General features: G+C 42.3%; 1 protein-coding gene across 2 annotated transcripts in view; it reads left to right on the top strand.

Annotated features, from left to right (window-relative positions):
- prrx1b (paired related homeobox 1b) overlaps positions 1–3,232 on the top strand; it is a 15,259-nt gene extending 12,027 nt beyond the window's left edge. Inside the window, exons 4-5 of one of the 2 annotated variants that reach the window (XM_084011596.1) lie at positions 134–199; positions 2,353–3,232. In XM_084011596.1, the coding sequence (XP_083867722.1) occupies positions 134–199; positions 2,353–2,485 (199 nt within the window). In that variant the 3' untranslated portion in view covers positions 2,486–3,232. The remainder of the gene's footprint in view (positions 1–133; positions 200–2,352) is intronic. The other variant, XM_084011597.1, reaches the window with a different exon arrangement.
- The last annotated feature ends 11,768 nt before the right edge of the window (positions 3,233–15,000 follow it).

The following is a 15,000-nucleotide window of genomic DNA, read 5'->3' as shown; positions in this document are numbered from 1 at the left end:
CCGCGGCTTCAACTCACTGAGAGCTTTTTGGCCGGACGCGGAGCAGCGGGGGAAATCTTTTGTTGAAGCAGGAATAATGCTACGTGGAACAAGCTAATGTGGTGCTAACACTTCCCTGTATATTATCCTAAAGCTGGTATCCGATGCCGGAGGGGGGGCCAGTGCGAGTGCCACAGAAAATGCTGCCCTCAGAGAACAAGTATGCCTTCATTTTACTCCATATTCACCTCTTTGCAGCTTTTTCCACATCTTGTTACATTTACTGTTTTCAGTAGATTTTTTAAGCTCTTTTCTGATTGTATTTGTGGAATTTTTTGCGAATGTTTTGTCAATTTTATACTTTTGCATTTTTTGTTGTTTTTTTGAAAGATCATACCGGTGTTTTTGCACATTTCAACCCATTTTCAAAAGCATTCAATTTGTTTGTTCCTTTCCCTCGGCAGCCTTCCTACTCAGTCAAACCAATAGATACTACTGATTTAAACATGCTTTTATTTGTGTTAAAGGCATGGGGGTTTGGTAGTGGAGACTTTTGAAATCCATCTGCACTCACAGCTGAATCATCACAGTGATAACTGCACACTATGTCGTGCTTTAAACATAGTGATGAAGGGGTTTTACAGCAACAGGAAAAAACTACTTCAATTATGTCTTTTTTTTTATCACATTTACTCAGCTTTTTTTAAATATATATATATATATATATATATATATATATATATATATATATATATATATATATATATATATATATATATATATATATATATATATAATAATTGTTACTACTTCAACTACTTCAATTATGTCTTTTTTTATCACACTTACTCAGCTTTTATTTATTATATATATATATATATATATATATATATATATATAATAATTGTTACTACTTCAACTACTTCAATTATGTCTTTTTTTATCACACTTACTCAGCTTTTTTTTATTATATATATATATATATATATATATATATATATATATATATATATATATATAATTGTTACTACTTCAACTACTTCAATTATGTCTTTTTTTATCACATTTACTCAGCTTTTTATATATATATATATATATATATATATATATATATATATATATAAAATAATTGTTACCCAGCTCCTGCAAATAATGTATGGACGTGTGTCTCTTAAAGAGTAAGACAAACAAACAGACGTTTTGGGGAAGAAAGTGAGAAACAGACAGGAGGACGTTGCTTCAACAACAACAAAAGCAGACAAGATGATGAACAACACAAAGCACAGTTTTAGTCTCTGCAAACTGACTCCTGGCATGAACTGAAAACAAAAGCTGCACAAATTTATGACATTTTGGTTAAAAAAAACAAACATGTCAGTAAATCATGCACAGACTGAAGATCTGTCCTCGGTCCTAAGGAGGCGAAGAAAGACACTTCAATACTTTAACAAAGAAAAGAGGAAAGAGAGAAGGAAAATAAGGACAAGTTAAAATATACAAATGAGACAAGAATTCCTAATTGTAAAAAGGAAAATAATCTTCCAACTGGACATTTTTTAAATCTTTAAAACACATCTCAGGACCCTCATCTTACTCCATCGTTGGTGAAGACCATGGAATGTAACTGAAAGCACCACAAAATGCTGAGTTAGAGGACTTGAGAGTAAAATCTGTATTTGTCATCCTGCCATTTGTTGCATTCTTTCAGCCAACTGGTCCAGAACGGGACACTTTACAACAGATGAGTGCAGCGCGTTCCCACTGATGGACAGACTTAATGAGGCACTGTGAGGCGAAAGCAGAACAGATTGGGAAACCACAATAAAACCTCCGATACCTCCCTCCATAAAAAGCATACTGTTGGACAGAGCCAAACCATGTTCGTAAAAGTGTTGTTTTTAAACAAAAAGAGCAGGAACTACAATCTGGCGATGATCTGGCCCTCATTAAACGTGGCGTGGGAGGACAATCTGAAGTGTGTAAATTGACAGTTGGGAATCCACGATGACGGAAATGTCTTCTTCCACATCGTTTGCTAAGTTAAGACCGGAAATGAAAGAGTATTAACATTAAAGAAGTGTTGAGCAAAAAAGGCTGCCGTTAAAACTCTGCTCATCAACAAATCTCACGTGACGTGAGAAACGGTAATGTGATGTGATGGCGAGGTCAATGTGCAAAAACAGCGGTTCTGTTCCTTTCCGTGTTTTTCTGGCTTGTGAACGCCTTAACGTCAGATTGATTTGAAATCTTGAACCTGATCAGTGATACCTGTTTTTGTTCCTTTTCATATTTCCACAGCTGCGGCTCACGCTGAGCTTCAGCTCGCTGTCAGCCACAGGTGATGTAACCTTTTCCCCTCCTCTTGTCTCTCAGCACCATGGCAACCTACCCGCCCACCTGCTCCAACACCAACACGTCCCAGGGAATGAACATGGCCAACAGCATCGCCAACCTGCGGCTCAAAGCCAAGGAGTACAGCTTGAACCAGGTGCCCACGGTCAACTGAGAGGAGCAGCGGCTTGGGGGGGCTGGGGCAGGAAGGGAGGGGAACCTCTCTACCGCTGGACCCCTGCGGACGGACACCGTCTCTGGGTGGAGCATCATCTTACACACCCTGGATCTTGAAGCCTCCTCCCTTTTCCGGAGCGGCCTCGACGGCGATACGACACCTGTACGCAAATTGTTGGACACCGAGCGATGGCAGGATTTTTCCCCTGAACCGCCTTTTTTAAAAAAATGTCTCCTGAGCATCACTGAGCTGTCGTTTGTACAAAAAGACACCGAGACTGGATGCTGTAGTCGCATATCTGCATAGTTTTACATTTGTGATTGGGACTGAAATGGAGGGCGAGTTTTTTTTTTCAAAGATCATTTTCTTTTCAGTCAGAGAACTTGACTCGTGTGTGGACTACGTGGAATTGCTTTGGTCCCTTCGGCTGTGGTGTTGGATAAAATGACACACCAGATTCGGGATCAGTAACCCTTTTAAAATCAACAACAACCCGACAAGGACTTCCTCTGACATTTATGCATCCTTTTTTAAAAAGATACTTCTGTTTTCCCACATTTCTTTCCATGTTATACCACTGACGAGCAAACATTTTCAACGCATTTTTGATTTTCATGTAATAGTCCAATATAAAGGAGAGGCTAATGTATTTCTGAATCCAAAACCATCTCTTAATTTCCTATGATATCCTTTATTTGTAACAGAATAAAAACTTGTATATTAATAAAAATGCATTTCAAGCAATGCAATGCCACAGTGTCCAATTCAGCAGATCTTACAAAGGAGGGGAACATTTTTCCACGTTTGGGAGAATTGTTTTGGAGTGAAAAATCTGTGATTGCTACAACGCAGACAGACTTAAATCATTCTTTAGATCATGCCCCATAAAAGGGGAGATTTACAACTCGAGAACAGATTCTCCTTTGCAGAAAAACTTCAAGCTGTTACCGCTTTGTGTGTTTTTTCCCCCTGAATGCAGCAACCTGAATTTTCCATCTTTAAAACAGGATATTCATGAGCAGGGAAATCCTCTCCTCAATACGGAGGGCCCCGGGGCCTCGTTTGACTCCGCGGCTGTCATACAGCGTGTTTCTTCTCCGTGGCCCCTCATAACCTCTGCCGTAAACAAACACATGTCGACACTCGTCCCCGTACGGAACACGGCCCATAAAAGTGTTGTCGGGTTGAAACTGCAGTTGGTAGAGTTTGGATTTTTTTGAGGAAAAACGGCTCAATAGGTGCGGCCACCATTTTTTGGTTTATTGTTAACGACTCACAAATATCCAAGAAAAGTTTTGTGTCTTTATCACGAACTAAACTCCCTTCAAAACAGTTTAATTTCGCTTTGACGATGGCAAACATTATATACGTTGCATTTGTATTTTAAATTCATATAGTTTTCTGTTAAATTCTGCGGAAAAGTAAACACGTTAAATTGACGTTATATCAGGAAACTAAAATCTTACAAAATGTTCTCGTCTCATCGCTGTTGTTTGCTCGCTAAAGTTCAATGCTGTTCTTTGGTGTCCATCTTCACTTATTCAGTGTTTCAGCCTTCGTTTTATTTCTCAAAGTAGTTTATTTTCTTTTTCATACACAGATTCTGATTTTTGAGATAAGCTCACATAACACCCGTGTTGCAGACTAAAGACATTTTGTAAACAGCCTTGATGAAAGTGTATTTTTCACTTTTTCAAGGTTTTCTTCAACTTTGGCATAGAATTCTTCATCTGATCTGAAAGCAGGAAAAATGCCCATGAAAGCGTGACGATTCGGGAAGCAGCATCATTCCATTACCGGCTGGAGGTTTTACTGCTATGATTTCATTGTGAAAGTAGGACTTTTACGTCTAATGGAGCATTTTCTCCACATTTAAAAAAGAAGGATCCAAGCACTTCCTCCACTTTTAGTGGTAATAAAGAGGTGCTTCACTGATGTGACTGGAGGGTTTTTCCTGACTAGTACGCCACATTAAAAAAAGGGATATTTCTGTTTTCTTTTCAGCCGTTTTATGTTCTGCTGTTGGTTGTTTTCCTCATCACTGATCCCTGACTGTGGTATGTCCAGTGTCAGACCCCTGTCCCCCTCTCCCCTGCCAGGCGCCCGGTCTCACCTTTCACGGCCAGGGCCTGGGCTGACCTGAAGTGATTCCAGATGTGGAGATCTTTTTGACCCCCCCACCCTTCGCCCTCCTCCTCCTCCCCCCCTCCCTGGTTCGCCCCCAGGCCCTGGCCAGCCACTCCATCAGGGCTGACAGCGTCCCCTCGGACAGCGTCTCTCCTCGCCTGAGCACATGACATGCAAGGCAGCTCCCCCACCACCTCTCCTTCCCCTCCTCCCTCGCCCTCACCCACCCACCCCCATCCTCAGCAACACATCTGGAGCTCATTACAGAGGAGACAGTAAGAGCGAGGGAGGGGCGGGGAGTCTGCATGCAGAGTGTGTGTGTGTGTGTGTGTGCGTGCAAGAGAGCGGGAAAGAGTGTTTCTTAACCCTTCTCCCTTAAAACATCCACCTTTTCCCCCTCTTTATTCTCGCTTTCTTTTCTTCTGAACGCTGGCTCTCCACCGGTCGCCCTCTGCATGCGCCGATCTCCGTCCTGCTGTCAGTGCCACATGATCACAAATGCTTTATTAATGAGCGGTTTTGGAAAAGAGCTCGGCACAAGAAAAAGAAGGAGAAAAAAGAGAGAGAAAATCTCCGAGCAGCCCGAGTGAAATACTGCACAGCTGTTAACAGTGTGTGGTTTGGGTGAACAACCAAAAGAATTTCCCCGAGATGTGGAGTTTCCACGCAAAGTCAAGTTGACTGAGAGGTTGCACTGTTTGTGTGATTAAGTCACTATTATTACGCACTTCTCCTAAACACAGATGCAGCCTAGAAAACACCCTGTGTTGGATTGCAAAGGAAACATAATTAACTTCAAACTGCCATCCCAAGGTTAATGCTGATGACCATATGTACTGTACTCCCGTCGCCAACGACCGCTCGCTTTTCTTCTTCAGGAAGTGAGAAAATGTGGCTGCTTTTTCCCCGTAAAAAAAAAAAAAAGGTTACTTTCCTGATTAACATGGACTCGTTATTTAAAGTCTACATTTCACAATGAACAACCTCACAGTGATTACATCCTCAGACCTAAAGGATAACTGGTTTGTTACAACTTGGGCCTGACTTTCATAGTGACATGCTGCAATCAGAGAGCAGAATCTCCCAGTTTGGGCTGTTTTCCTCCTCCAGTGACAGGACTCAAAGCAGAAATAGTGTGCACTTTATGCTTTATGGCAAGGCATGAAAGTGAAGGCTGTACGCTTGAAACAAAGTGCTTGTCCGATTGCCTCACCCGCTCCCCACTCCCTTACTTTCCAGTCAGTAGTTGTTACCCAGCTTGAGGTGGTTTGAACCTCTCTCTCTCTCTCTCTCTCTGCTGAGCTCCTGTTATCATTTTTCACACAACTATTACTGTCACTTTTTGTGGGAAAGACTGAAAACAGCAGCAGAGCTCCATTGACTCATTTGTACGATCCATGGTGTTGAAAGACGTGGTTGAGAGATCGGCTTCCTGAACGTTCAGAACCGATAGAAAGACTTTCACACTCCGACATTAGACGTGGTCGGATGGTGTCCTGCTACTGAACCTTAGTGGTGGTGGGTGGGCTTGCAAGAGAGGGATGTTTGTGTGTCTTTGCTGATTGAAAAAGTCTTTTAAGAAAAAAGAATTTGCCATGTGCAGCTATTGTACTGATTCACTTTTAAAATCTCTTAAACCTCTTAGAGGTTGGCAAGTAGTTTAGCCAACTGAGAGTGCTTGGTAAAAAAGCGTGGGTCTTATTTTAGTCATTAGCCAATGTTTGTCAGTTATGGTAACATCACTAAATCACTAAAAGGAAGACAGATGGTGAAGAAACGAGTCAGATGTAAACAAGCCAACAATTTACACATGATGGAAATCATTTAAAAACTCAGTTAAAAACAGAAAGTGAGCGCACCGGAAATGTTGCAAATCCCTCAAAGCACAGGAGACTAAGTACAGTCGGTTAAAGTGAGGGTGATCCTTTCACCAATCTTACACGTTTGGCTCACTTGAAGGTTTGCTTCCAACCTGTCTGGTCTGACTGCTGGTGTTCAGTGACGTTGCCATGTTCCCAGAGAATAACTTCATCAGAAGTGCTAGAGATGATGGTGAAACAAAAGGAAATGAGCTCCAACTCTCATGATTTGGGGCTATTGGGATGATTTTGGCGTTGAGATGAAAGTTGCCCAAAAGGCTGTTTCTGCGTTCCCTTCACATGCCGGATCATCTCACACTCAAAAGAACAGGATGTCAGCACAAAGCTGAATGTCCCATGTTGTATGTTCCCATGCTGCATGTAACACAGTGACAAAGATAGTTTGAAGTCAGTTAATTATGGGATGATAAAAGCTTCTGTCTCGACTTAAATGGCTGTTGTGAGCGTTCTGGTCCGGGATGAATTAGCATTTTAATTCTCTCTCTCGGCCCTGCTGAGGTCCGGCGGGGCAACAACCAAAACAACAATTATGGTGAGTGACGTGACGTGAGCTCCGAGAACTCATCACTATATATAATCACCGCCAGAGTTCATGTTCCCCCACGGCACATCCACTATTTTAAGTATTTGGAGGACTTTTCTCTTACAGGAAGTCCGGCCTCTTGCAGCAGAACATGTGTATGACCTGGGAAATATGTACGACGTCTCAGCAGCACCGACATTTACTGACCACGGGGAATATTTCATTATTCCTCCGACAGGCCTTACAGCCCGTTTGGGTTTGGTTCATTTAAAAAACGCCTCTTTCACGCTCGACACAACGCAGTAAAATGCTTCAAAAGACAGGCAGCGTCATCCGGCTGTCAGATTACAAGTGGAGCCTGTTGAGTGGCCGTGATGTGTCCGTCAGCAGGTGTTAGGTGTGTGTGATACACTCTCCAAACCACCAGCTGACTCAGCTCAGTCATGAATGGCTGCAAATCCCTCCACTCCACCGACTAGCTGTAAAAACAACACCTTCAATCAGGAAACAGCATTGAGTTTGTCGCTAGGAGACAACGGTGACTTCTATCACCTGAGACAGTAAACTGATGGGTGTCCATGTGTCTTTCTGGGATTATCAGCTGTCTTACTCCCTCTGCTGGACACTGACGGTCCACACAGCTGCAGGTCAGGAGAAGCTGCTGACCAGCAAGAAGAGGAGAGCGTCCGAAAACAGCGACCCAGTAATCCTTATACTGACCCACTAACCTTGAAGTCTATAAACACCTCCTTTTCTCAGACTGAGGAGGGAAGCCACATTTGTTTCGCTTGTTTTAATCTGAAAATCCGGTTCAATCAGCTTTTCTTCTCCAAATGCATCACAAAAGAAGACGTAGAAGAAGAAGTATAAGGTAGGACGGTAGCTGCACTGAAGGTCCGTTCAGTTGCTGCTCTGGAGCTTTCGATCATAACACACAGTCTTCCTCAGCTCAGTCTCCCAGTAGAATTGACAACTTGATTGAAATGAAACAAATTTAATTACTTTTGAGTTTTTGAGCAAATATCAATACAATACTTTCATCTTACACACTTTTTCTGGTAAAATTATGATTTGAATCAGTAAATCGATTAAGCAATTAGTGAACTATGAATCTGAACCAGATTCTTTTTTTTTTGCAAAAACCTACAAAAACCTCTTATTGATAGTTATAAAGGTAGTGATCTAATTGATCCAAATCATAAGTTGCTGTCAGTGAAGACGTGATGCACATTTAAACCATGGACAACAATAGAAAGTTGAAGGATGATAATACAAAGATGACACTGTGGATGAGGATCTCTGTGATGAAATGATGCCTGTGTCTTTATCTCTCTATTTTCCTCCCATGTTCCTCGGTGCTGCTGACGGAGGCTGGGAGGAGGAAACTACTAACTCCATCTGTGGAGGACTTGGCTCTAATGGGCTCCTCGCCGGCCAGTTGGAGATGATTATTTGGAGAAACACGACACTGGGCTTGGATCAAATCAGCCCACTGTGGGCACATGTTACAGGTCTGGGCATTGATGTGGACGTCCGAACACGGGAAACAGAAACGTGTGTGTGTGTGTGTGTGTGTGTGTGTGTGTGTGTGTGTGTGTGTGTGATACCGTTTATGTGCCTTTTGATCAGTGCCTAAACTTGAGGCCACGAGGAATGTTTCTTTTTCTCCTTTGAAGGCAGTTTGAGTTTTCTGTAATAGTTTTGGTTCAGCTGTGTGTGTGTGTGTGTGTGTGTGTGTGTGTGTGTGTGTGTGTGTGTGTGTGTGTGCATGTGTGTGTGTCCATGTGTGTATGTGTGTGTGTGCATGTGTGTGTGTCTATGTGTGTGTGTGTGTGTGTGTGTGTGTGTGTGTGTGTGTGTGTGTGTGTGTGTGTATGTGTGTGTCTATGTGTGTGTGTGTGTGTGTGTGTGTGTGTGTCAGCTCTGTATAAATGGGGCTGAGCTCTGAAATGAATATCATTGTCACATCTCATGCCAGAGCAAATTCCCCGTCCAAAATGAGCAATTTGGAGCCAACGCCTGCCGTTGGAAAAATCTGCCTTCAATTTTCCTCCACTGGTGGCTGCATGCGCTCGCCCTCCACTCCTTTTCCTCCCATCCACACACACACACACACACACACACACACACACACTGAACAAACCAAAGGCCGAGACTCTCTCTCCCACACACTCACTTGCAGAGCTCCTTGGCCTGCAGCAAGCGGACCCCACAGTTTATTTTTTTCTCAATTATCCATTTAGCGTAAGTGGCAGGCGTCTGATGGGCTCCATGCCGAGAGGAAATGTTTGTATTGTCCTCATTTAACAATGGCGTTTAAACTAATACCTGATTAGGGAGAGCGAGTCACCACTGAGGAATAGGTTTGTGAGGCAGCTGGCCTCGACGCCGCTCCCTCGCTTTGTTTTTCTAGCTCCAGTAATCGCCTCCTGCCATCACAACCTCTACAGGCAGTTTTTCTCCAACTTTAATTAGCTATGGGAGTGCTTTCTTTACAGACACAACTTCTGTATCTCTGCTCATAAATTCTGAGCTATGAGCCTTGGCTGCGTCGGCTAGATTGAGATCCAAGTTGGAATATATTTGCCGAGCGCATGTGTGCGGACACGGTCAGCGTTAGAGAGTCATGTCGTGGAATTAATGGAGAGTGTGATTAACATAAAGAAACTGATGTTAGATGTTTTTGCTTGTTTCATAATCGTGTTCTTGCCATGCAGGGCAGCAGCCAGGGTTTTGTAAAGAATGACGGCATTAGTCAAAGATGGACACCTCCCTCAAATACCACGAGGCAAAACCTTTGGATTTGACTCTTTGATTATATTTCGCTTGAATGCTGTTTCTTCCTCAGGCTGTTGCTTTTTATCCAAAATACAAACCAAACCATTCAAAGTTCTTTCAGTCATGTGAAACGGGTATTCAAAACAAAACAATGAGTGTCCATTTGATTTTCATTTTTAAAAAGACATTTTCTTTTCATCAAAAAGGGTTGAGCAACATTTTGAAAATGGTTGAATTTTCATTTCTGTTGAGTATGACAAAATATAATAATCACCAGAAAGCCAAAACAAAAGGAAGGCCTGTTGTTTTAATATTCTGAGACTAGATGTGGTCGGAAGGAAAGCACATGTTTTATAACCTTACTGATTTCTAAATCCACAGTATGAGCGCTGCAGACGTTTCTAGTCACTCTGATGTGTCGGACCCGTCCCAACAGTTAGTCTCTATTTCAGCGAAGAACAGAAGAAACTAGATAATGAATGATCAGAACACCAAAGCTGTGTCTTTCAGTGTTACTGTAAAAAAACACATTTAAAGTACAAATTAATTTGAACTGAAAACATTTAACTAATCTTTTCTTACTAAAGTACATTTAAATGTACTGAGGCTTGGATTATTTGAACCAGCCAATAACAAACCCACCATGTGTGAGTTTAAAACTGTAAAACTCCTCCCACGCTGCAAAAATCCCCAAATTCCCAGAAAAACAGACAAGGACATCACCTCGTGTACACCCTGTTGTTCCTGTACCGACAATCTGGACCTCAAGAACGGGTCCTCCATGTGATCCAGACTCTGTTCACGCTCCGCTGCACCAGCACAGGAAAGCACAGATGATTCCAGTACACATACAGCATGATAAACGAAACCCAGCCTCAAGTTCAGCCAAGCAGCCATAAAAAGCCCTGACGCTGCAGTTTCCAGAGTGTCTGTTCTGATCGGCTGTAATTACAAGTTTCCATGACAGAGACCAACTTGGCGGAGCGGAGAGTTGAATCTGCAGTGAAACAATGGCACGATAGTACATCATGTCCCGCGACTTATCATTAAACATCATCCAAGTGTTTTTTCAGTTGGCCGTCCAGTTCTTGGGCTCTGCAGTTGTTGTTTTTTCTTACATGTGTTGTTCTTTTGACTCGTCATCGGCCTGAGCGGGCCTCGTGAAATCTCGCTGACGCCTCACTTCCCCTGAGGAATGGCTCTTCTTCATCTTTATTTCCCCCTCTGCGCTCATTATGTGTGTTGTTGGACTATTGTGCAGTGGAGGAGCTCTTTCTTCTGAGGCAGACAGGCAGCCTGCTCTGCACACATGTTTAATCCACAGAGACAAGCAGGAATGATGGGAGTGGGAGAAAATGAGGTGGGGACGAAAGGCAGAGCAACAATCAGAGACAAGCGGTTCATCAAAACTCCAACTCTGACCAACTGCACAACGCTAATGGTGGAAATGTGTTTCAGAAAAACGGTAATTCATTCCAGTTCCTGCAGTTTGTTGTGACAAACAACACCAGTAATGCTAGAACGCTAATACTGCTAGCAAGCTCCTGTTTTCTATTCAGGAAAACGTTTTTTTAAAACTAAAGGTACAGTATATGGAAAAAAACAGTGTGTGTGTACAATATGTACAAATACGACATGGGCTATAAACAGGGTCGCCCATGAAGTTGGAATGATTTGTAAATGTCTTATCTTTTTTAAACAAATACATGAATTAATTTCACCTGGGTGTGTATGTGTGTGTGTGTGTGTGTGTGTGTGTGTGTGTGTGTGTGTGTGTGTGTGTGTGTGTGTGTGTGTGTGTGTGTCTTCAAAAGAAATTGCAAAATAACTTTAGTGCTACAACTTTATTACAGCAGAGAACAAAAGGAGCAGGACTCAAACATGTTGGGCACATGGTGAAGAGTACACCAGAGAGGAATGTCATAAATCCCAGCACGCTTTCCAGGGTATGAGTGTGTTTCCTGTCCGACCCAGAGTCAGATGAGAAGATCTCTATCGTCTACTGAATCCTGACAAAACAAAGTGCTTATCGATACCTTTAGCTCGCATAACTAGCCTCGCTCGATCAAAAGTGAAACAAAAACCAAGCAAACTTGCAAACTGTCTGTTTTATTCATTTTAGTGTTTTTAAATTGTTTTATGTCTCTGTACAGCACTTTGTTTTCAACTACGGTTGTTGTAAAGTGCTATATAAATAAAGTTGAGTTGAGTTATATTAACAACTGCTTAGTGTTCTTACTGCGTGTTGACTTCATGAAACATCATCAGCTAAAGTGTGTTAAACGTTTACTAATCGATACGATTTAATCAGAAATTGGCAATATCTTTGAAATTAAAAATATGTGGTTGATTCCTCTCGTTTATGGGTTCTGTGATGTAACATGAAAGTACATCAGCTTAGCACACAGACATGCTGATTTATTAGCATGTGACGTTCAGCAAAAGTACATTCATAATGGTTGCAAATGCTGGAGCGCATTATTCCAGGTGGTTCCCCCCAAGTGTAAACCGTGTAGACACCATTTGGAAATACAGCCTATGTAAGCTGTTTTGCAGTGTCAAGTTTTACTTGATACAAAGAAGGTACGTGTTTAAGAGACGACACACAAGAAAAACTCACTTTTTCCGTGCTCGTGCACATGTGGGTTTCTAGGGTGTCTACCAACCCACAAACTGTGAAATAAGGCAAACCAGTCATTTTTTTGTGGGCCGCCTGGATCAGAATACATGTCATTTAACAAGGTATTTGGATTTGGCTCCCCTTCCTCTGTCACATAGGCTCATTTGAACACCCTCCCATCTGAGTATCTCCAAAGGGCACCATATTTTTCTCACAAGTCATCAGAGCAGACTGGACTTTTTCAGGAGAGGGTCTTAAAGAGACAGGCACTAAAACGGTGCATTTCAGACAGAGGATGAGAACAGGTTTATTCAGACAGACAGCATGAGAAAAATAAAGATTTATTTTTACATCAAAGCATCTTAGCATGTTCTCAGGCTGGAAACCATAAAAATACATGTGGAAATGAGTGAGAATGAAATGTCCCCTTTAAGGCTTGATTTTCTACTAAATACTGATGATAGTAACTTTGCTGCTGGTTTTGTGCCCCTCTTCCACCTGCTGCTTCTTTTGATGCCAGCTGGGATATCTATCCAGACATGTTCTTCCCTCTAGCATCGATGCTTTGTCATGGTGACGCCTGTATCCTCCTCCCTGTAATCCCTGTGCTCTTTGGGTCCCTGTCATACACCATCTCTCCACCAGATGCCCTCTGAGCTTCCTGCACTTTGTCAGGCACCATGACCCAGCTCCTCAGGTCCTCAGGTCCTCATCCCCTCATTGAGCCACACCTGTTCCTCTTCCCCTCATTAAGCCTCAACCGAAGATGAGGTTCAAGTGACTTGATTTGCTACGTTGGAAATATTTTGAGACATGCTGATTTGCATTTTGAAGGGAATTTAATGGGTCACCATTGACCGGCAACGTTAGGCGCCTTCATCATTCCAGTGATGACCTCAACAAACAGAATGCAGGAGTGCACGTTTAAAATGAGGTTGTGTGTGTAACACGTGTTGTAACCTGGGCCGGCGGGCTGAGGCTGTGATGGATATCAGGGCCGGGCGGTGCCAGCGGTGAGGGTTTTGATCTCTACATCAGCTCTGACTGCAGAAATGAGCTAATATTAACAGTCCTGACTTCAGCCGCACAACCATGACAAATTCAAACAAACAGAAACTGAAGCAGGGCGGCGGAGTATTTTCTACAACTGAGTGAGCAGCACAGATATTCATAAACCTAACGTCACTCATCAACACACACACACCCACAGTCAGTACCATTCACTCAGACATTCAAACCCCCGTACATGGCTGTAACACCCCGCCCAAGCTGCTACGGGAGGGTCGTTCTCCAAAGAAAGTAAATAATCAATAAGAAAACAATTCCTTAACAATTCTTCATCTAATTCTGTGTTGGTCGATGCAGATTGGCTCTTATAACAGGCCCAGTCTTTTCAATTGGTGTATAAATGACACAACAATTTGATCATGTTTGGTGCAATAACAATGCCTTTTTTTGCTTTTTGCGTATCATTTGTGCTGAAGTATAAAATGAGTGAGTGGTGGGAGGGAAAGGAGGCGGATGGGTCAAACCAACGGGTGTCCCCAAGTGTGTTTCATTGATCCTTTTAAGTGACATTATTATAGTGTTATTGTTTGTGAGATGTTTTCCTATTACGTTGTTTCCATGTGTATTTTACCTGGTTTATACTTATTTTAAGCCCAGCCATGATGTTTTTCCGAAATCTAACGAAGCGGTTTTGTCGCCTGAGCACAACCTCAACCGTGTCACAGTAACACGTTAAATGACACTTGAAAAGCCTGAAATGCATTTGGTGACATGTGGAAACGTTGTGCTATTAATGCCTTCCTATGAGATGTTATAGTAAAAAAAAACACTGACCCGTGCATCACTACTTAAGTGAGAACATCATTTAATATGTTTGATACGATAAATGGCCTAATCATTTTGTTTCTAACTGTGAAAACATCCCTTTGATTCTTTCAGTAATCATATGAATATGGGCAGGTCTGTTATCATTGAAGTATGACATGATTAGGTTGGAAATAATCTAATATGCTGCAAATTGTCTTTGATTGACTAGCGCTAAAGTTTGTGTGTGTGTGTGTGTGTGTCTGTGTGTGTGTGTGTGTGTGTGTGTGTGAGCGTGTGTGTACTATGATGGATCCATATCTACACGCACACAACTCAATCTGCAGTGACTCATGCAGAGAAACCCCGTTGAGTCGACATGTGTCCTGACTCCAGGGGTGTAGTTCAATATTTGTCCGCCAGGTGACATAAAAGCCAGCGTTGGCGCCTCTGTGTGGGAGAACAGTGGAGCGATGCGACCTAAAAATATGAAAGAGAGAAGTGGAGGAAAACAGAAACGATGAGAGAGAGAGAGAGAGAGAGAGAGAGAGAGAGAGAGAGAGAGAGAGAGAGAGAGAGAGAGAGAGATGATGAATATGAACATATCATTATGTCGGTAGGAGGAGACAGCAGGGTAAACTGACCTAAAATTAAAGTCGCTCTGGCGGTTTTGGGAAATGTAGTGTGTATAATAAGTATAAACTAGATAAAACGCAAATGGTCTCAATCAAACGTTCTCATATGATATTGATCACATTGAATTCAGTGTATC

This window comes from Eutrigla gurnardus (assembly GCF_963514095.1).
Source record: "Eutrigla gurnardus genome assembly, chromosome: 6".
In the NCBI taxonomy this organism is placed as follows: domain Eukaryota; kingdom Metazoa; phylum Chordata; class Actinopteri; order Perciformes; family Triglidae; genus Eutrigla; species Eutrigla gurnardus.
The sequence above is the reverse complement of the archived record's forward strand: the minus strand, read 5'-3'. Positions and strand labels throughout refer to the sequence as shown.